The 23,340-nt window shown below is 27.9% G+C and overlaps 2 protein-coding genes across 2 annotated transcripts; both read right to left on the bottom strand.

Moving 5' to 3' along the window:
- Positions 1-1,284: 1,284 nt before the first annotated feature.
- Positions 1,285-9,268, bottom strand: LOC113388090 (trypsin 5G1-like). Its single transcript, XM_026625497.1, has 5 exons — positions 9,259-9,268; positions 6,802-6,982; positions 2,365-2,623; positions 1,951-2,057; positions 1,285-1,486 (listed from the first exon to the last, which is right to left on the bottom strand). The coding sequence occupies exons 1-5, from the start codon at positions 9,266-9,268 to the stop codon at positions 1,285-1,287; spliced, it is 759 nt and encodes a 252-aa protein (XP_026481282.1).
- Positions 9,269-9,417: 149 nt separating this feature from the next.
- LOC113388089 (transmembrane protease serine 9-like) lies at positions 9,418-22,690 on the bottom strand. The gene is made up of 10 exons (XM_026625496.1): positions 22,654-22,690; positions 22,416-22,587; positions 22,090-22,348; positions 20,412-20,518; positions 20,023-20,218; positions 11,960-12,047; positions 10,639-10,810; positions 10,319-10,577; positions 10,137-10,243; positions 9,418-9,619 (listed from the first exon to the last, which is right to left on the bottom strand). Exons 1-10 carry the CDS (start codon positions 22,688-22,690, stop codon positions 9,418-9,420), a joined length of 1,599 nt encoding a protein of 532 aa, XP_026481281.1.
- Between the last annotated feature and the right edge of the window lie 650 nt (positions 22,691-23,340).

Here is a 23,340-nt window from a genome sequence, read left to right as displayed (position 1 = left end):
AGGAAGAACCTACATATTGTTGCTGGATGGGACACAACAATGCGTATTAGATATTATTCAAAATATATTAAGAAAGCGTAAAATATCAAATAAAAGTTGCTCAAATAAAAACACAAATAATAATTTCAGGTGAATTCATTGATTGTGTTTATTTCTCACTTACTGTCATTTTATTGCATTTGCTTTCATTTAAAAGCTGTCGAACACTTTTTATGCCGATTCTGAGCACTTTATTTGTTTCATAGTTATATACAATTTTTTTTAAAAATAGATTGAAAACTATGCGAAAAATATCTTAAAGATTTTAGGAATTACAGCTGTAATATTCTTCCAAATTAAGTTTACTAATAATCAAATGCTTCCAAGATTTCTGAGTTCATTTTAAGTCAAGTCAAGTCAAAAACATATATATTTCAATAAACGTAAGTATGTACATTGCATTTTTTAATATGGTTTTTTTACCCGTAGGTATAGTAACCATCATTGGATATGATTTTGCAAACAATAATTAATTCTGAAAATTAAAAATAAGTTCATAATAGTGTGACAAAAAAGAGGAAAGAAAAATTATCCTCTAAAAAAAATTACATAGCACTATTTATAATAATACATAATTATACAAAAAAAAGAAAAACAAAATAATAGATTTATTCGCACTGAAGAAAGATCTGTGTCAAGCCAAGTATCATTTGCCGCTATGGGTCGATCAGTATATAGTTTGGCATGGCGTGATTGCCATACCAAATTACGTCCCTCGTAAACTGCCCGAGACCCGCGTTGTTAGTATTAAGATGATCCCCACATTTTAGATAAAAAATTTCGGTGAACTTTTTTATATGGTCGAGTATTGTCGGTACGTCCGTCTGTTTGGGTATGTATTTTGGAAAGAAGTAATGTCTAGTCAGTGGGTTCCTTATTTTGTTGAGTACGAGTCGTGGTGTCTTATTTTGTAATGTCTGTAATTTCCGTAAGTTAGTCTTAGTCGTCGCGTTCTATGCTGGAGCGGCGTATGCCAGTAACGGTATTATTAGTGTCAAGTAAAGTATCCGCTTGTTCTTCACGCTTAGAGTTCATTTTAATCGAGGATGCCTTTTGCTTTTCTATAAACAAGTTGTATTGAGAAGTTGGTAATGCTTCAATAATTTATTTTATAAATTAGAACAAGGGATTTCTATAACATTTATTCAATTTTCAATGTGTTATTAATTTTATTTTCAATTATATTTTATCTTTACATAATTTATTTATATAATTTTTTCGAATATTTATGAATTATTTATCACATCAGAGGCCGGTCACACTTCGAATAAAATTTCTGACGCTGGTAGAAGCTAAACGTGTGTAAACACCTGGACTTGCTGGTCTTGCGCAACCTAATGCCCATGATATAATTCCTACTAAGGTTTTGTTGCCTTCGACTAATGGACCACCGGTGTCTCCTTGGCATGGACCTTTTCCTCCTTCAATGAATCCTGCACACATCATACTAAAACAAATTCAACAGTTAGAAAATATGAAAAATACTTGTTTGAAGACCACTCATTAAAGGCATTGACAAATTTGTCTGCTGTCGATATGTATTGACTACAAGGTCTGATAGCTATCAGAATTTAAGATGGAATTGTTTTCAATTTTATAAAGAATTTTGGGCATTATTTGAATTAATTAAATATTAAAGACGTTTGTGAATTCTATCAGTTATTGATATGTATTCTCATGTTCCTAACCCAAAATTCATAAACCACTAGTCATAAATTCTAATAACTTTTTAACTCACTTTATAGGAAAATGAAAAAATACGCAATGTTGCAAATACAGTTTGGTACTATGTATTAGATCTGCAGTTATCCAATTTAAGAATAGAACCCCAAGAACATATTGTAGAATATTCATGATATATTCAGTCGATTTCAAAAAAAAAATTAAAACAAATTTACTTATTTTATTTACTTGTCTGTGATGACGTAATCTGCGACATAATATCTTTGGCACGTTGGATTGTCAATAACAGTTATTGTTGCTCCCTGGAGTGTTGGAGAAAGCTCTGATGGTGATTCCTACAATTTTAAAAAAATCCTTTTCTAAAAAGCAATCAGTATTTCAGCTACAAGTATGATTATATTTATATCATGCTCTTAATAAATGGACAAAAAGAATGATATTAAATAACATCAGAAATTGAGAAATGATTTCCTGTAAGAACTTGCTTTGGTAACGGTTGTAATTTAATTGACCTTATGAATGCAATTCTTGGTGTATATATTTCTCTACGCATAAAAAGCAATCTATGCATTTTTCTCTTCAAACGCTAATATAATTTAATTTCAAATAAATAATATTTTATAAGTCTTCGATCATATTTACCGTGAGTCTACCCCATCCAGAAACTGTAACCTTGGTGCCTCCTCTTAATTCTACACCAGAATTGACTAGTTTTATGGGCCGGATTGATCCACTATTTATACTCAAAGGTGATGAAAGACGAACAACGGCAGCATCATTATCTTGTGTTTGTGGGTTGTATTGTGGATGAACAAAAAAAGCTTCTAATCTTTTTACTGTGCCACCACTAGTTAATTTACTGCTACCGGCTCTCACTGAAATCCTACTTAGGACAATATCTCTGCAATATGATAATAGTTACATATAGTATTACTCTCGAATAAAAAAAATCTAGAAAATGAAGTTATTATATTAAAATATTTATTCAAAAATTTCAATAATTCCTTTATGAATATTTATTCAAAAGCAATGAAATATCATTTTCAACTTATTTTAATGTAATTGAATATTTACTTCAATTTTAAAAATAATCACCCAAACCATAAAAATTTAAGTATTATGATGTTCTACACAAATTGAATTTTATCTTTGGTACAGCGAAAACAGCGCATAAATCCAAATAATATGGGAGTTGGTATTAATTTTACAAATCAAATATGACGACTTTGAGAGAAACTTTTGAGTGCATAATACTAAAAATTATATCATTTGAACAAATCATACCCAAGTTGAGTAAATTATCTAATTATCAATTTTCATATGATTTAAAATTAGACTATACCAAAATAAATAATATACGACTAATGTCAATTTAGGGGCCGATTTTGACACTAAAATGGTACTAAATACTGTCAAAATGCCATGTATTCGCTGTGAAATCAGGCGCTTCATACATAAAATGCAACATCACTCATATATTATGCATGTTATGTAATTTCTGCGTTGTTCGGTAAGGTTATTTTACTGAATTTCTCTTATTTAGTACCATTTTGTATGAGAATTGCCACTTTACATAGCTTTGTCATAACATTGGTCTATTTTGCGGCAGAGTCGGCTCATCATTTGAATATCACTTTAGAATTGAGCAAAAATATGAAGTCAGATGAATGTTAAGAACAATATAAAATATTAAAAATAATTGAATTATACCCTGTGTTAAATTAGGTGTTACGAAAATTAATATGCTATAGAACAAGGGCGAGCAACCTTTTTAACCCACGGGCCAATTTAAATTTTCAAATTTTATGGCGGGCCGCACGTAATTTATATATATATATATATATATATATATATATATATATGTATATATATATATATATATATATATATACTAGCTGACCCGATCAAGAATATATTTTTAACTTCCCGTAGGGCAAGTTATAGTAATCGCAAAAAAATCGAAAATGAAAATTTTTATATATCTTTACGTTTCAGAGGTTTCTGAACATTTTGGCATACCTTAGAAAAAAATGGATGTATGTGTGTGTGTGTGTGTATGTGTGTGTGTGTGTGTATGTATGTATGTATGTGTGTGTATGTATGTGCGGATACAAATTTTCGTCGACGATTTCGGGAGCACGGATCAACCGATTTGAATAATTCAAAAAACATTCGATCCGTATTGATAAGGAGACGTGCTGATTAGTTTTTGGCAAAGGCAGGTCAAGCCGTTCCGAAGATACGGGGCAAAAAGTTCCAAAAACGGTAACTCAGTTTTTAAGAGAACGGAGCGTCCGATTTTAATAATTCAAAAAACATTTTATTTGTATTGATGAAGAATCGATACAACTTTCATGAAGGTAGGTCCAGTGGTTTCGGAGATACAGAGGAAAAAGTAAAAAAATGAGCCATTTGGCGGTCAAAAATGATCATTAGACATATGCACATCAAATTATCAGACATTTTATAGAGATTTTAACAATAAGTATACATTTTGTTAACATTCCTATCGGTTCCGTACCAATGCTTATGCGTTAGACAGCGACGCGGCGCTTACGCGCTTTATATTTTGTCCCTATGTAGTTAAAGCAGTACGATTGCTTTGAAAAAAAAGTTCAGATCTTCCACAATATGTCAAAATAAAGAAAAAAAAAATTTTTTTCAAAAAAAAAAAAAAATTAAGAAAAAAAATTTTTTTTAAATTTTTTTTTTCAAAAAAAACTAATTTTTTGTCCAATTTATAGTTTCTCAAAAATCTTATTTTTTCAAAGTAATTTTTTTTCAAAAATGTTAATCGTTTTAAAAAAAAATAATAATTTTTGGTACGGGAAGTTCCAGCAATTTGCCTTAAGGCACGATGCCCTAATTGCCTTAAGACAGAATTCCACTTACAGCTAGTTAGAAAATCATTAGTATAAGAAATGACTAACTAATTCTGAATGTATAATTATAATATTATTTCATTGATAATTTGCCTACTGCAACGCTTAAAAACTGTGAATATTGTATAAATATGTTAAATATTGTAATTATCTTATACTCTGAAAAAAAATCAAGTTTTATCTCCTGATTTTAAAATTTAATTTCTATTTTTTTTGCTATAATAGCTCTTTTTGTGAGACATTCAAAAACTATGTACTTCTTATGAAATATTTGTATGGTACAATAGGATAAGCCTGCAAATCAGTTAGCAATCGGGGGTAACCATTTCCTTGCCATTTTTAAAATGTTGCAGCGGTTAGAGCGGATAAATTTAAGTTTTTTTATAAGCTCAGAAAAATCTTAATCAAATTTCAATTAAAAACGTTCACAGAAAGGGCGATAATAGTTAATTGATCGAATACCGAGCTATATAAAAATGATTGGACTACTAAAATGACTATTATAAAATAATGAAAATTTGGAGTTATGTGTAGTTTTCCATTCCGCATAAAAAAATTAAAATAAAGAACAAAATTTAAAAAAAAATGTTACGGCCGTTCAAGCCATGATAAAAATAAATTGCAATTTTTTAATAAAATTGAAGCTTTCTCATAAACTCAAAAGTCTGATCTAAAGTTAATTTAAAAGATTTATTGACTGAGCACGGGAATAATGTAATTGCAACAAAATTACAAAATTGCCACAAGACAATAACAAAAATATAAAATTGAACAAAGTATAATAATGTAATACAAAATGAAAACAAATAATATTTATAAGAAAAACAATTTTTCTTGAAAACTTTAATAAATAAAATGGCACTGTTTTTTTATATAAGCTGATCAATATCAGCCGTTTTTTTAGATTTTTTTCTTTATTTTAATTTTTTTAATGCGGAAAGTAGCAATGCGTATGCAGCTTTGATATGTTTTACTCAATTTTGATAGGTGGCAATTTTTTATGAATTTCATGGTTGAAATTAACAAAAAAGTGATGTCTGGATTGGGTGTGTTCCATATGTTTTCCAATGTACCTTTTACCGCTGAAGATAAATCTATGGTCAAAATTGGGGCACAAAATATTGCAAAGCTGGCACAATCTTCAATCCACATTTTTTTCTGAATGAATTAATTATTATTCAGCGACTTTTCTTTGTGTAATTGTAAGTTCCAAAGTGTAATTGTTCGCGCAAATACGTACTTCCAAAAAAAAATATCATAATTCGATTTGCATTTTTTTTCAAAAGCGAAGATTTCTCAGGGCTACATAAGATTTATAAAAAAATTCGATGTTTACTGAAAAAATGCATTTTTAATATCTGTATTATTTTGCATGTTAAATGGCGAAGAAAACATTTACATGAAAACAGCTGTCTTGTTAGCTTTGAACATTTGGAATCACAATTAAAATTATTTCACATTTTATTTCTTTGAATATGAAAATCGAAACACAAGATTCTGCAAAAGATATTATTCTTCATTACTAAAATGACGAAAGTACTTTATTTATTATTTCATATCCAAAAACAATTGTAATTCGCCATTTGAGTCGTATACTCCTTTAAGCATTGCATCACTATTGAGCTAACGTACTTTAGTATTGAAAATCGCCATATTCACGATCTAAATTGTCAGGAAGTCTCTAAGTTTACGATGATTCCTCGCAACTTTATAAGATTTACTTATTTAATCATTTTAAATTTAGAAATGCGTTGTTGCTATGTCCTCGGACAAGTTCTCAATTTTTCTTGCAACATTGAAGCTTGTCAAACTAACATTTAAATAAATTAATATTTATTTTATCAAGAAATGCTATTTCTTCGAACAACAGCTTTTACCAGAATTTGGCTGACGACAAAATTAGCCTTTACAACCGTATTTGATAAAATATCTAGAAAAATAATCTGTTGTTGAGAAATGCTTGTCGGGCCGCAAAAAAACATCCGGCGGGCCGTGGGTTGCTCATCCTTGCTATAGAACCAGTGATTTTCTTTCTATATCCAGTGCCTTAATGCGAGTTGATAAAATTGTATAATGTATTAATTAAATTTGACGAATGACTCAATGTGTCACAATTTTTTATTGAAAAAAATAAAATTCTTGCCATATTGGAAATAAATTTATCTAGATTTTAATTTGTGACAGAATTTACGAATACCTTGCGAAACATATCCCAGCTGTGACAATCCATCTGTCAGATAAAATCGAACCACCACAAAAATGATATCCATCTTCTTGAATAGAAACCTGCCAACCAACATCGGCAATATTTACTGCTTGTCCTCCTATAATGCGCCCATCATCGATCTGACCATTATCTCTTGAATTTCCACTCAAAACTGATATTATTAAAATAAATTGTAATTGTTAAAAATATATTTAAAAAAAAATTCATAACAATATTTTTTTTATAAAATACTCTACTATTCTAATTTGAGGATGACTGAAATTCAGGTGTATAGTTATACACAGGGTATAATATAAACATTGAATATAAATTAGTTAATGTTTCATTGAAAAGTTGTAAGTATAAATAAATAAAGTAGTATTTTCAGATAATTAAATAAATTAGTACTAATATATAATTTATATCTACGATTCGTCTGCAAGAAATAGTTTTTTCCAAGCATCAATCATATATTATCAAATAGTTCCTTAAAATACGAATTTTATCATAAATATTTTTCTGGATTTTTGCTCTAATAATGTTTAATTTCAAGACATAGTTATTCTCATATAACATTTTTATAAAATAATGTAAGTACCTTAATACCCAGAAGGAAATAGGAGTTAGTATGGTATTTACATAAGAAATTATAATCGATACTAATAGTATTTCATTACTGACATTATAAAATATACAATTTGTTAATGACTTTAAATTTAATTAATTACGATTACTTACGATTTCTTTTAGTGTATGTCCTCGAAATAGCACATATTGCGATAAACAACAGCAAAACAAGCTTCATTATAAATTGTTCGTCCCTAAATTGACTTTTGCTATCTACAACTATTTTAAAATAGTATACCTTTATATCTTATGCAGAATAACAATGTTGAACGTCATATAACAATATATTATTCAAAACAATCATAAACGAAAATAACATGGATTTTATCAATCAACTTTTTAAATGTGCAATTTTCCGAAAAGTTGGGCTCATTAAAATTTATTTATTCATAACAGGAATTCTTTAGTTTATTTGTCAAGTTTGTTATTTATTTTCTATAATCTTATCGACGTATTTCACATCATAATTAACATTGTTGAGTATGTGATACATTTAATTTTTTTTTTATTTCACTTTAATTTAGCAATCAGAAATACAAAAATAATTTCTATAAGCTAAACTGTACATTTAATTATACATTTAACGCATGCATTTTAAAGCTTTTTATGCAATGGATAGTGAATAAAACCAGATTTGATTTTTGTTTTCCTCATCATTCATTTGTTGCACTGTGAATATTTCAAATGATCCAGAAACAAATCATACAGCAAATTTAAAATAAACTTATATTTTGACAGACTTGACTAACATACTGCAACTAAAATAAATATATAAGAAATAATCAGAAATTCTTAAGAAATTAAGCCTGAATGTTTTCTTCGGTTAATCTAGAACAGTGAAACAACTGTAGAGAAAAGATAAAAGTACCTATTGTTGCAAATTGCAAATTTCAAAGAAAACCAAAATTACAGAAAATAAGTGTCCACATTTTGATTATTAACTTGTTATGATTTTGAATATGCACGTAAATTCACTTGAATAAATTGTGTTAATTTTATGTCTGTTTATTTTTTTTTGTCGAGTAGATTAAATGCGAAAATTTTTGATGAAACTTTTCAACACTTAGGTTCATTTTGTTAAAGGAGGTCGATAAGTTATGAAAATTTATAGAATATTTAAAAATTCATAGTTTAACAAAAAGTCTTAATTCTTGAAAATGTGAGGCAATTGCATTATTATTTTTGACTGTGTTCTTAGAAATGTTATTTACGTTTACAGTATCAAAGTTTAAATGAAGAAAAATAATTAAATTTAGCCACAATAATAAAAAATGATGACAGTTTGGCTAAATCTATGAGCTGTACTTGAAAGCTCTTAATATTTTGCAACTTTTTTATATAAGTAGTTATTATCTATTACTCTGCTTCGGCTTGACGGTGAGTTCTGTATATGAGAGTTTACCATTATAGGATAAGGGTAAATAGTACTTATTATTTATATAATAGCTTCTAATCATTTCAATTGCATTTGACAAGTAAAACTGTTGTCAGAATGAAAGTAAAGAAAGTTGAGTATTAGTAGAGAATCGATAAAATACTTCTTAATAAAGACTATAATTATATCACTAGCCATGACTCATTTGATATTTAAAAATACTTCATAATTATGTAATTCCTTGTTTTTTAATTTATTTGAACAGCGATCAGAACTTATGGGATCTATGAGCTGTTGTGATGAATTTCTTACGAACTACATTTGTTTTATTATAGATGGCAACCCAAACAGTTGCCTCATCTCTATGTGCTGAATTTATTATTACAATTATTGTGATAGTGATGCATTTAATTGGTGCAGCAATGACGTATGAGGGCTGTTTTCACTTGGAAACATATTGCTATCTATATTTCCAAGTGAAAATCGTTGTCTCTGTTGCCTGACAACAGGCTGCTCATGTAATTCCTGAAAACATATTTTATAATGAATATATAAATACATGCAAATTTGAATACATAGTAATTTATTGAATTATATTTTTATTATCAAACATTAGCAATTCTCTGTATGAAATTTCTTATTTCTGGCGATGCAATTCGGGTATAAACACCGGGTTTATTCGGTCTTGCGCAACCTATTCCCCAAGAAACAATTCCAACTTGTACTTTATCACTGTCCACTAGCGGTCCACCACTATCTCCTTGACAAGAATCTTTTCCACCATCCAGTTCTCCAGCACATATCATACTGTAATTAATAAATGTTATAGATAGTAACATCTCTTTTGAATGACTATTTTGTATTAATTTTTTTCACAATTTGATTTTAACCAAATCGCTGCCAGACTCAAAGTATATGATGTCGTTGCTACTGCGTTGGTTTATATATTCATATTTATGTTTATTTTAAACAACAAGTTTTTATTTAAAGGCCTGCATGTTGAATATTTTTAAAGTAGGACGAGTAGACTCGTGGCACACTGCCAAGGTGGAGAATACTCATCCTTAGCCACAAATGGGTTAAATTGCCACTCATTTCAATTAAAATTTCTTTATAGTAATAAATTTGATTGATTATCAGAAAAATTCTCATTCTAAAATTTCTATGTATCCCGAGCACTTACTACTACACAGACTCAATTGCTGTTAGTACTAATATTGTTAGTTGGTGATGTAAAAATTTTAAACAATAGTTAAAGTCATATATTATTAGCAAGATGTTAATCAAAATTTAATATTAAATTGAGATTTTTTCTTTAACTTACTTGTCTGTAATTGTTTCACCCTCCAATTCCTCTTGGCATGTTTCATTATCAACAACTGGAATAGTGACTGCTTGAAGATTTGTCGGCGGCGGTGTAGTAGCATTTTCCTAATCAAATAATAAATTTTTGTTAAAAATTTATATTAATATTCTTTTTGCATTACTCATAAGTTTAGTTCTTACTGATGTTTGTCCCCAACCAGTAACAGTAACCATTTCTCCAGCTGGTAATTCGGCCCCTGCATCTACTAATCTTGCAGGTCGAACAGTCACACCATTTTGAAAGAACCCGAAAAGAGCTCTAGCTAAGGAAACATCGTAATCCGTTGTTTGTGAATCGTACTTTGGATGAATTATCCAAAATACTATTGTCCGAAAACTTCCACCGGTGTTCACCCGGTCACTTCCAACGTGTGCAGAAAACCCAATAGGAAACATGGTGCTGAAATAAAGTATTTTAGATTATTCAGATAATTCAAACTATTATTTTTTGAAGTAAGTACCCATAAAAGCAGTGAGCTGCTGTTAGAATCCAATGACTTGATATTAAGGAACCGCCACAAAAGTGTCTTCCATAACGTTGTAGTGATACCTGCCAACCATAGTCATAGATGCTTGCCTGTTCACCTCCTACTATACGACCTTCTGGGAAACGCTTTTGGCTAATACTCGCATCTGAAAATTTAATATATTATATGCAAATTATAGATATTTTAATTTAGCTGACTATCTAACGCAATTTCAATTCACGACTTGATTGAACGAGAAAAGTAAAATAATATCATTTTCTTTTTGCATATAACTTTGCTTTATATATTAAAGCAATAACTAGAGGGGTGCATGTCATCGCACCTTAAGGCAAATTTCTGGAACTTCCCGTACCGTAATTGATAATCTTGATACGGAACTGTATACAAAATGTGTACACAATTTGATGTACATATGTCCAATAAACATTTTTGACCGCCAAATGACATTTTTTTAACTTATTTTTATTGAGAGTCCATAACCGCTGGACCTGCCTTCCCAAAAATTTAATCAGTACTTCATCTTGTCAATACAAGTAAAATGTTCTTTTAATTATTAAAATCAGACACTTCGTTCTCTTAGAAACTCAGTTACCGTTTTTGGCGCTTTTTGTCCCGTATCTTCGGAACGGCAAAACCTGCCTTCGCCAAAAATAATCAGCAAGTCTCCTTACCAATACAAATCAAATGTTTTTTTGAATTATTCAAATCGGTTGATTGGTGTTTCCAAAATCGTCGACGAAAATTTGTATCCGCACACACAAACATCCATTTTTTCTAAAGTACGCCAAAATGTTCATATGCATTTGAAACGTAAAGATATATAACATTTTTTATTTTCAATTTTTTTTGCGATTACAATAACTTATCTTACTGGAAGTTAATAATGATTATAAAGAGTCTAATGGATTTTTTAGAATAATTTCAAAGACAAAAATTTGTCAACAAGACCTTAGGAGATTCAGCCTAAATCCGAATTATAATATACGTTTTATTAATAATATTTGCTTACAAAATAAAGCAGTGTTTTATAAAGCTAAAACCTATTATATAAAAGAAAAACATTACAACACTCAATGTTTAAAATTTAGAAGATATAAACTCAGCTTGGTGGTGCATAAATGAATGGTGAATGAAAATCATTCAATTTATTTGATAAAAATAGAGAAAATACTTAAAATGAATCTATCTCAAACATTTTGCTTTATAATTTTATAAAAATAAAGTAAAACTTACTTGAATTATATGGAATATAATATTATTTTGAATTTATGAATTTGAACTAACTTCTACTTACGATTTGATTCCACTTGTGAAGACAAAGCACAGCATAATGCTAAGAATATAAATGATAAATTTTTCATTCTTTGAAAGATTTTTACTAACTGAAAGTAAAGAAAAGTGTAGTTGTTTTTATAGATATTTCATGTTGTTGTTTTCAATAGATATTTTATTGTTGACGTCACATTATCATTTAATATATGTTTTTCTTTTTTCTATGTTCAATTATTCATTATTTTATATCTTATCAAAAATTTGAGACAATTAAACCGATAATAGGCAGTTTTTAATTTCGGTCAAATTCAAATATTATGTTAAAAATTTGTTTATAATTATTTCATATAATTTAAATATTTTTTTCAGCCTTCATCGATTGATAATGAAATGTTATGTTGTACAACATCACTCAATATATGTCAATACTTACATACAGTTTTTGTTTATAATTGTTTTGTGGTTTTAATAAGGTTTTAATCTAATAATATATTTGAAAACATTTGTATCTTTTGATATATTTACTGAAAAATTCATGAAAGCCCTATTCACAAGCAATCGTTTTTTCAGAATCCTTAATATCATATAATACGGTTTCGCAGAAAATATCATTTTAAAGGCCTTTCGAAAGACTTTGTTGAAAGAAAGAGAAATGTTATTTAATGAAAAAATATAAATAATATTAAAAATAAAAATTTTATATCATAAAACTAACCCTTTTTGATAGACTATCTTATATTAAAAGTATTTCTGTATCAAGAGTTCGATGTAACAAAGAATTGAAAATATTTGTTTGATATATATATATATATATATATATATATACATATATATTTTGTATGATTCTGAATTTGATGTTGACATATGTATTAACAAAGTCTAATAATCGGGCATAACATCAATAAAAAACATGAATTTCTTTCAAAAATTTATTTTAAATCCATACGTTTCGGCTATAATCCTAGCCTTCATTCAGTGGAAACTAAAAATAAAATTAAAAACTAAAACAATTGAATTGGAGTGAAAAGAAAAAATAAAATAGTAATTAGTACTTACAATTATTAGATCTTAGTGTTAAATTGGAAAATTTTATTTATTTCCCTAGTAGAAACGAATCGTGGCGCAATATTGTACTTTTTATGGGCTCTATATTGTTTACCAATATTGCTATAATATTATTCTGTTAACATTTTCCCATATAAATCCAATATTAAAACCAATATAGGCCCCATATAAAACCAATATTGATAAACAATATTAAAATCCCATTCAAAACTGATATAAGCCCAATATTGAAAACCAATATAAGCTCAATATAAATAAACAATATTTACCCCAAATTCAAAATTATTATTTAACCCACATTTAAAAATATTATTTAGTTTATATAGAAAAACAGTATTTAACTCATTGATAATAAAAGTTTATTTATTCTAAATGAATACATACATTTTTAAATAGTTTATGTATTGAATCTTAATAATTTTATTAACAATTTACACATTATGATAATAAGATATAGAACAATCAAAATATTTCAGTCATTATAATAATTTGGAGGATCTTAATGGTAAATCATAATCTCATCTTTGTTAATCCTATCGCCTTAATTGTCTATTTATAAGTATTTATTAGTGATGGAAATTCTTATATTATTTGGATATTTTCACACATTTTATTTACCATTTTCTTGCATTCGATCACGATTACATCTGAAATAAGATAAAATTTATTATATTTTTAGCAATATTTCTGGAATATTTGATTTTATAACTCATCATAAATTCAATTACTTAGCTTTTAATAAAAAAAAACATTTCTGGCATTGTAGTTTATTGAAAACTACTATTTTCTAGAACTCGATCACAGTTAAATCTGAAATAATTAAAAATACAGTTAATATAAAATTTTAACATTAATTTAAAACAGTACAATTATAATTTTAAATTAAAACAAAAAACTGTTGATGGAAATACGAATATCAAATATTCAAAAGCGATAATAATTATTGAAAAGTCTGCATTTAATAAGTTTGTTATATTTTATTACCTTTTATTAAATCAAATCATTTTTGCTATGTGATAGTTTTTATATTACAGCTGATTTTACATCCATTTCAATTTAGTCAATCTAGAATATATAAAATACATCATTGTTTACTAAATATGTATGTTGTTTATATAATATAAGTAATGAATATACTTACGTACCTTAAACATAAAACTCAAAATTATGTTAATTAACCGCTTGATTTTAATTATAAACTGTTCACAAAATATGTTTTTTAGCCAATTATCATTTGATATTATAGATCATTTTATTTTTCACTAAATATTCACATTTTTCCAGACTTACTATATATTATGATATATTTTAATATTATAATAATTTCTAAATTCAACAAGAATTGCTAAATGCACTGCGTAACGAATTTCATACTATTGAAAAATGCGAGGTTCTGCGCTTTGTTCGATGCTGATGCAGTAGACTTAGAGCATTGTTAATCAAAGGGCGGTTCTAACATATTTTTATGTATTTTTATGTTTTTGTATCATTTTATGTTACAAAGTATACGCTCATTAATTTGTTGTTATTAGTTTATTCAGTGTAGTAGTCAGTAAAGTATATCCATAACTCCCTTTTCATTTATTTCAATATGAGAGAGTTAGTAAATTGCATAATCAGTGAAACGTTACTTAGAAAATATTCAAAACAAAATTAATAAAATTGCTATTAATTATCATTATATCAAATATGTTTACATTTAGAAAATTTTTAATGTTTATATTTATTATTAATTTTTTTTGCTGAATTATATTAAATAAATTTTATCTTCACAAACCATAATAATATTTCACTTATTTTATCCTACGTTATGGGCTTATGGATTCTTTCCTTCTTCAAGAACTAACCAACAAGCATTTTTTATAATCACATTATTTACTATGTACACAGTAATAAATTTAAAGAAGACTTCTTTTGCCTTTAAATAATTTTTTAATTAAACTTTTACTCTTAAATAACATTAATGTAAATAATAAACTAGTATAGTAATATAAATAATAATTGCTATTAAAAATGTAAGAATAAATAATTAAAACAAAAGTGCAATGATATAATATTAGTTCATAAAATACGTATAAAATAATTTTGACCACAACTGACATATAGTTAGGTAGTCGTCTTCTAGAAACACCGAGGACGGAGGACAACGATTCGTACGAAGGACCGTACACGAAGCGAGATAGCCTTATACAAATATCGGTTATATGAAAGAAAGAAGAGACATTCTCAAAAACCAGATGTTCTTACATAAACCATATACATGTATGTAGTGCAATTTCAGAATATTTTTAAAACGTCTATATTTATAAATATAAATCGATATATTAACAGATTTAACAGATGATAACAGATTTAAATAATATTAATACATACCAAACTAGAAAAAAACAAATTTAAGCAAGTCATGTGACTAACTACAAAATTTCATTATTTAACATTTATTTTATTCGAAGTTTTGATTTTTTTTTATCAAACATTTTGTTTAATTTTTCTTTCTCAGTGCGGTACGTACTGACATTATTTAAGTTTGTTAATTATTCTGGTACTTTTTTACTACTACAATCTTGTATAATTTTATTTTTGTTTTGTTTACTGAATGATGACATACTTACAATGTCGTTAAATAATATAGTTAATAAATAAATACAATATAGTTAAATTATTTATTGCTTTTTTAACTTCCCCTAGGGTATTTATAGTAATGAGACGAAAATCGAAAATGAAGATTTTTGCATATCTTCACGTTTAATAATGGATTTAATTATTTTAGCTTTAATTAATTAATTCTGATCAAAAATATGTTTTTTAAGAGTCGCTATTGATGTTTTTGGTGTTAATTGATGATTTAAATTTGATTATTTTCTTGACCAATGTAAATGTTACTTATTTCCCAAGTTCGATAATAAAGAAAAAATAAATGTGAATATAATATTTACAATTTATATTGAATTCATATAAAATTTATATCAAACTGTTAATTACGATCGAGCGGATCAATGATTAGCTATGTATTAGCTAAGATATTATCAATGAGTTAAATTCTGTTTTTTATATGAATTAAATAATATTTTTAAATGTGGGTTAAATAATAATTTTGAATTTGAAGTAAATATTGTTTATTTATATTAATCATATATTGATTTTCAATATTGAGCTTATATTAGTTTTGAATGGGATTTTAATATTGTTTATCAATATATTATATGGAGCCCATATTGGTTTTAATATTGACACTTACACAAAGGCATTAATGTAAAAAAATGTATCAAACTATTAATTACGATCGAGCATATGACCTTTTAAAAGCTTTAATCGTGTTTTCAGTGCTAATCAATTATTTAAAATTAATTTTTTTTGTAACCCTTATAAAGACCACATATTTTCCAAGTTCGATAATACTAAAGAAACGAATCGTGGTTGCCCAGAAAAAAATGCATAACCCCCACATTTAAAATTCATATTGAGTTTAAAAGAAATATGTATCAAACTATTAATTACGATCGAGCATATGTCTTTTTAAAAGCTTTAATCATGATTTTGTGGCTAATTAATTATTTAAAGTTAATTTTTTTCGTGACCCTTATAAATACCATGTATTTCCCAAGTTCGATAATACTGGAGAAACAAATCTTGGACGCCCAGAAAAAAAATGCATAAAACCCACATTTAAAATTTATATTGAATTTATAAGAAAAATGTATCAAACTATTAATTGCGATCGAACATATGACTTTTTAAAAGCCTTACACATGATTTTGGTGCTAATTAATTATTTAAAGTTAATTTTTTTCGTGACCCTTATAAATACCATGTATTTCCCAAGTTCGATAATACTGAAAAAACGAATCTTGGTCGCCCAGAAAAAAAATGCATGAAACCCACATTTAAAAATTATGTATAATTCGTGTAAATATAAAATTAGAGGCGTAAATCAGTTGGTAAACATGTTTATTATTTGTAATAAACCATATAAAACACTTTTCCGATGAATTTTCCAAATTTTCCATAATTTTGAAAACAAATATTGCCCGGTCCATCTAAAGACAAGATTCGAATATTGCGCCACGATATTTTACCCCTCTAGCCACGATACATTTCTACTAGGGTTATTTCATGTTTTTTATTGATGTTATGCCCGATTATTAGACTTTGTTAATACATATGTCAACATCAAATTCAGAATCATACAAAATATTTTTCCTGGGCTGAAAAAAGGATTCATTACTCTCAGTACTTTATACAAGATAAAATACTAAATTCCAACTACACAATTATTATCCATGGAACCCACTACGTCATTATAATAGGAAAATGGTCACTCTACAGCACAACATTTGGAGGTTACAAGGAAAGCAAAATCATTTTGCAGATCACAACCTGTCATTTTTTGAATTTATTAGGCGCAATTACGGGTTCTACATTTTTTCACAATTTAAAAAAATTTCTAAGCTCAATTCCAAACTTATCATAAATTTCAACAAACAAGTGTTTTTATTAAGATGTCGCAAAGAAAAAATTGTTCCTAAATTTTACGAAATAGACATTAAAAAATTCCAATTCATTAGTAATAGTTCCCAATACAATAGTTTACAAAAAGTTAGTTTAAAATACATTACACTCACAATCAACAGGTGTATCAAAAATATTTGTGTAATTTCAAGTTAATGTTTATAATACATAGTGTAGTGCATTACCATATCCTAATACCATGGATTATTAAAATTTTCCAATTTAACACTAAGATCTACTAATTGTAAGTACTAATTACTATTTTATTTTTTCTTTTCACTCCAATTCAATTGTTTTAGTTTTTAATTTTATTTTTAGTTTCCACTGAATGAAGGCTAGGATTGTAGCCGAAACGTATGGATTTAAAATAAATTTTTGAAAGAAATTCATGTTTTTTATTGATGTTATGCCCGATTATTAGACTTTGTTAATATATATATATATATATATATATATTGGTTTCTGAAATTCTGTAATCTCTATTACTTGTACTGTTATTTACTAATGGCTATTACAAGACAAACCAAAAGTTTTTGGTACTAATGCTTTAGAAGACAATCCGATAGTTGTCCTTTTTCTTAATGCCAATAATATTTTGCCTTTTTTGCAATCCAAATAGCTATTTTCATTTAGAAAATAGAAATATATTTCTATTTTGTCAAGGAAACAAAAACAACGGGTTTTCTTTGTGTAATCTTAATATTATTATTTAGGCATAGGTACATATAGCATCAATCAAGTAATACATAATTAAATGATAAACTATAGTGGTGCATGTCATCGTGCCTTAAGGCAAATTGCTGATACTTTCCGTGCAGTAACTAAAAATCTTGATAAGGAACCCAAAAAATTTTACACAAAATGTTTACACATTATGAAAATCTTTATAAAATATCTGATAATTTGATGTGCATTTGTCGAATGATCATTTTTCGAGTCGAGTGCCAATGATTCGTCATTCACTCTCGATGATATCATTTCTATACGGGTCGATTGTGATTGGTCGTCGTATCATGTGCGAAGCTTTTTTGTATGCGTACGTCACCGAAAGCGTGAAGCATATTGTTCATTTTTTGGTGTTTCATGTCATTGCATTTTAAGGTTAAATAGTAGTACAAGATTTGAGTTATTAAAAAATGTATGGATCGGAAGAATATTTTATTCCGTCCCGCATAAATAATTATAGTGAAAATAATAAAACGAATGAAAAATCTGACGTGTAAGAAACGTAAGTTTATTGAAGTAATTTGTATTACTCGTGGTTACTATATATTTTTGAGGTTATTAAAATGAAAATTATTTTTATAGCAAAAGCTGCTCGAAAAATGAGACTGTATCGCCAGCGAAATAGTAAAAAAAAACAAGCAGTTACTGAATGTATGTTAATATTCATTACATGAAGCTCTTCAAACACAATTACATGACAAGTGAAATTGTAAAAACAATATTTCTTTAGGCTTTGTTTAACATAATAATTCACTGCATTTGTATAGATAATAAAAAATATTGAATCTTTTTAGAATTATATCTGACACTTTTGGAAGTTAGAGGAAAATAATATGTTTTTCAATCATGTTGGCTATTAAGTATTACATAGTTGCATATTTTTATAAATAATGAAGAATAAATTGATTTCATATTATTACACTAAACAAGAAATCATGCACAACAGTAGTTTGTGTCTTCATAATGGACATCTATGCAATTTATTTCTTGATAGTGTTAATGAAATCATTTAAGATTATTCAAGTTTACTGTGTGAACGAATGTTATAGAATTTATCAATCAGCAATTTTTCTAATAAAGGTTCAAGTTATAATGCTAATTACAATGACAAACCGATTATGTCTGAAGTGTGACATTAATTACATTAATATTTTCAAACATTATAAATATTTTAATAGTATTATAAATATATAATTTATTTGACAAAGGTTGACAAATGTGTGCATCACGAGTGTTATCATATTACTAATAAACATTGTTCAAAATTAAATCCCATTTCGTACAATAGCAAAAAACTATAACTTCAAACGCGTGTGAATCTTACGCGCACTCTTTTTAATGAATTTCTAAGTATTCATATACATAAAAATAATAAATAATGAAACGTTTTCTAAAGATACGATATATTTTAATTTACTTTTTCATACTTTCATTAAATTCATCAAACGCCTATTTTTATTCTACGTACAATTAATAGTGAACCCATTTTTCTAAATTTTTGATTGTACAATAATTGAAAATTGATTTGATTGAAATTGATAATAATTGATCTGCTTTTATAAGTCATAATTATTAAAACTGCAATTTAGCAAACTGTCTATAATCAGATATTTTTTAATTAATATTCCGTTAATTTAATTTAATGTGGAATGATCTTGTATTGATACAACATGTTAACAATTACATTTATAATTTATTCATGCACAATGTTGCAAAGAATTATAGCAATACAACAGTTCTCATTAGTTCTCATATTTGTCAAAAATGTATAAAATAATATTAAACTCCGGTTATTCGTCTTATGAAATCTCTAATTGGCGATGAAGCAATTCGCGTATAAACTCCTGGTAAATTGGGTCTAGCACATCCTATTCCCCAGGATACAATTCCTACTTGAGTATCCTCGCTGTCAACCATGGGACCACCACTGTCTCCTTGACAAGAGTCCTTTCCTCCTTCTAATTCACCAGCACAAAACATACTGAAAACATAGATGTAATAAATTCAATATGCCCTTATTCTTTTATTTGAAATCAGAGAGTATACAATAGGAAATGCCAAAGAACTAAAATCTGATTCTTTATAAGTGTGACAATTTTCTCAATATTTTATTCTCTGAATAATTGAAATTGCTTCATTTTAGTTGTATTTTATATTAATTAATAGGGACTTACTTGTCAGTGATTGTCTGATTTTGCAATTGTTGTTGACATTCCGAATTACTTACAACTGGTACTGTAACTCCTTGAAGAGTTGATGGCGAGGGAACAGAAGTATTTTCCTAATAATAAGAGAAACAATATTATTTGTTAATTATCGATATTTTATAAAGACAAAAAAAGATTTACTCATTGTTAAGAATGTACAGAATTTAAATGCTACCTATTTTGAAAGTAATTGTTTATATAATATATGCAGCAATTTTCTTTAAAGTCCTTCTAGTTAATATATGCATATTACCTAGTTGCCCATGAAAAATAGAATAACTTATTCAATAAGAAAAAAAAAATATTTTAATTGTTCTTAAATAAATAAGCTATTTGAAATGATATTTTACGTAATATCGTAAAAATATTTGAATGCTAAAAAGTTCACTATATAAAAAAAACTATTTTTAATTGTGGTTTCTATTTTTGATTATTTTAAAGTAATTTTCTCAAAACTGGCATATAAATTGTTACAATAAAACTATTATATATGCCTTATTTTTTCGAGCACATATTCTTAATTAGACTTACACTTTTATCATTTTTTATTGAGCTATAAAATTTATAAATGAGTATCTAAACGTTCAAATTACTCTTTTACAATTGTTATATTTTTAAAAAGTTTAACTTTGAGTTGTTTTCTATTTTCATGTGAGTAGGGGGAAGTCCCGTAACGCCGGACGGCAACAAGGACGGACACTCTATTTAACTCGTATTATTTAAGCGAGTATAAATCTTTTTATTTCAAAATACAAGTGAAAGGGGCGCGGGGGGCACACAGGTGCAGGATTACGCGCCAAGACTCAACTGTGACGCAGACGGCCACGGCGGTAGCAACCCTTTGCTGTTTTAGTCGCAAAATCACGGCGTCACCTAAATATCGATGGAAGTAATTTTAGCATATAAATATACGTTTTTTTACATTTGAGTGGTATGCAAAGATAAAAGTTGTATTTGATTGTTATCCGTAAAATGGTAGAATATCATTAGATTTTTTAACCAATTTTAGTAGGTGCCATCAAATGAACGAAAATGTCTGTCCATAAGCACCGGACACTAAGTCGTGCCTTAGTGCCGGACAGTAAACGTATTGATATTTCTTGTGAGAATTTACGTAATTTATTCCAATTATTCAATTTTGTTCTGTATGAGTGCTAACGGTTACTACATACCCCCATTCTTCGTATTTCCTAGTCAAAGAATGAAAAGCTTATTGTGAATGCACCAGCTGAGAGCATCAGTGTGGCCCAGCCAAAAGGTTGGATGAATAGTGACTTTTTTTACAATATCTAAGAATATTCGTCAAAGACACATGTGCAGACATTTCAAAGTGTGGAGATGGCTACATATGTAATCAATGCAGGTTATTTTGAAATGTCTGGTACTAAGTGCCACTGTTCAAAATCATTTTTGATAGCAAAGTTTGATTGATAGTATTAATTATTTTTAGCAATTTTTGCGGTTTTGTTAATTTAGTTTGATTTCTAACTTTGTTATCTAACGTAAATCATAATTTAATAAACATCTCTTAAAACATTTTTTGATTTATTTATAAATAACCTTAGGTGACCGCCACTTGGGGACTTCACCCTATATTATTAAGAAGAATAAATATTAGGTCATGTACTTGAAAAAATATTCTTACCGAAAGTCGTCCCCATCCAGTTACTGTAACCATCTCACCGGCTGGCAAATCAGTTCCAGAATCCACTAACCTAGCCGGTCGAATAGAACCTCCATTCAAATTTAAAGAAGATAATAGTCGAACTACAGAAACATCAAAGTCTGTACTTTGTGAATCATAATTTGGATGAATATACCAATACAAAATTGTATGCACAGTTCCTCCTGAATTCACAGTACTGCTGCCGGCTCTCGCAGAGAATCCAATCGGAAATAACGTTCTAATATTTAATTATAGCAGTAAATTAATAAAGATTGCTTATGAAAGTAAAACAAATGAACTTGTACCCATAAAAGCAATGAGCAGCTGAAAGAATCCATCTACTGGATATTATAGATCCTCCACAGAAATGACTGCCAAAACGTTGTAGAGAAACTTGCCATCCATAGTCTTCAATGCTCACAGCTTCACCACCCACAATACGCCCAGAGGCAAGACTTTTTTGTGTTTCGCGAACATCTATGAGTGTTTAATTCAATTTTTTAATATTTTAATAATTTCGAAAAAAAAATTATAATATTCTACAATAACGTGATCTAGTATTTTGACTAGTTTTGTGCATTATGAGAATAATAATTCACTTTTCATATCATTGCAATCACTGAACTTATCAGTATCCCTACACCCTACAACCTTGTATAAATATTTTATTTCTGAATCTACTTGAAAACACTTGTGTTTTGATAGTGTTTTCCTCGACAAGCACTGAAGAAATTTTTTTGACCTATTTTTCTTCCCGTGGGGTAAGTTACAGTAATCGCAAAAAAATCGAAAATGAAATTTTTTATATATCTTTACGTCTCAGAGGTTTTGGAACATTTTGGCATACCATACTTACAAAAAATGGATATATGTGTGTGTTTGTATGCGTGTGTGTGTGTGCGGATACAAATTTTCGTCGACGATATCGCAAACACGGATCAACCAATTTGAATAGTTCAAAAAACATTTGATTCCTACTGATAAGGAGACGTGCTGATTGGTTTTTGGCAAAGCAAACACGGATCAACCGATTTGAATAGTTCAAAAAACATTCTATTCTTATTGATAAGGAGAGGTACTAATTAGTTTTTGGCAGAGGCAGGTTTGGTTTCGGAGATACGGGGCACAAAGTGGTTTCGGAGATAGTATTTCAGTTTTTGAGATAACGGAGCAGTCCGATTTAAATAACGGAGCGTCAAAAAACATAATTACTTGTATGGACGAAATGAA

The sequence above is a fragment of the Ctenocephalides felis genome, unplaced genomic scaffold (assembly GCF_003426905.1).
Source record: "Ctenocephalides felis isolate EL2017-DRISC unplaced genomic scaffold, ASM342690v1 CF-g0.4_SCAFFOLD_03572, whole genome shotgun sequence".
NCBI classification, from domain to species: domain Eukaryota; kingdom Metazoa; phylum Arthropoda; class Insecta; order Siphonaptera; family Pulicidae; genus Ctenocephalides; species Ctenocephalides felis.
This window is presented reverse-complemented; position numbering and strand designations above follow the sequence as displayed.

Bases quoted from the DNA above. Each gene is read 5' to 3' on its own strand.
- LOC113388090 (XM_026625497.1), bottom strand. The intron at 2,058-2,364 runs GTAAATATGATC...TTAAAATTGTAG, and splicing joins CTGGATGGGGTAGACTCACG to GAATCACCATCAGAGCTTTC. The intron at 1,487-1,950 runs GTAAATAAAATA...AATTTGTTTTAG, and splicing joins GATTACGTCATCACAGACAA to TATGATGTGTGCAGGATTCA.
- LOC113388089 (XM_026625496.1), bottom strand. From the start codon at position 22,690: ATGCACAAAACTAGTCAAAATACTAGATCACGTTATT. The intron at 20,519-22,089 runs GTAAGAATATTT...TCTTATTATTAG, and splicing joins CTGGATGGGGACGACTTTCG to GAAAATACTTCTGTTCCCTC. The intron at 20,219-20,411 runs GTAAGTCCCTAT...CTATGTTTTCAG, and splicing joins AATCAGACAATCACTGACAA to TATGTTTTGTGCTGGTGAAT.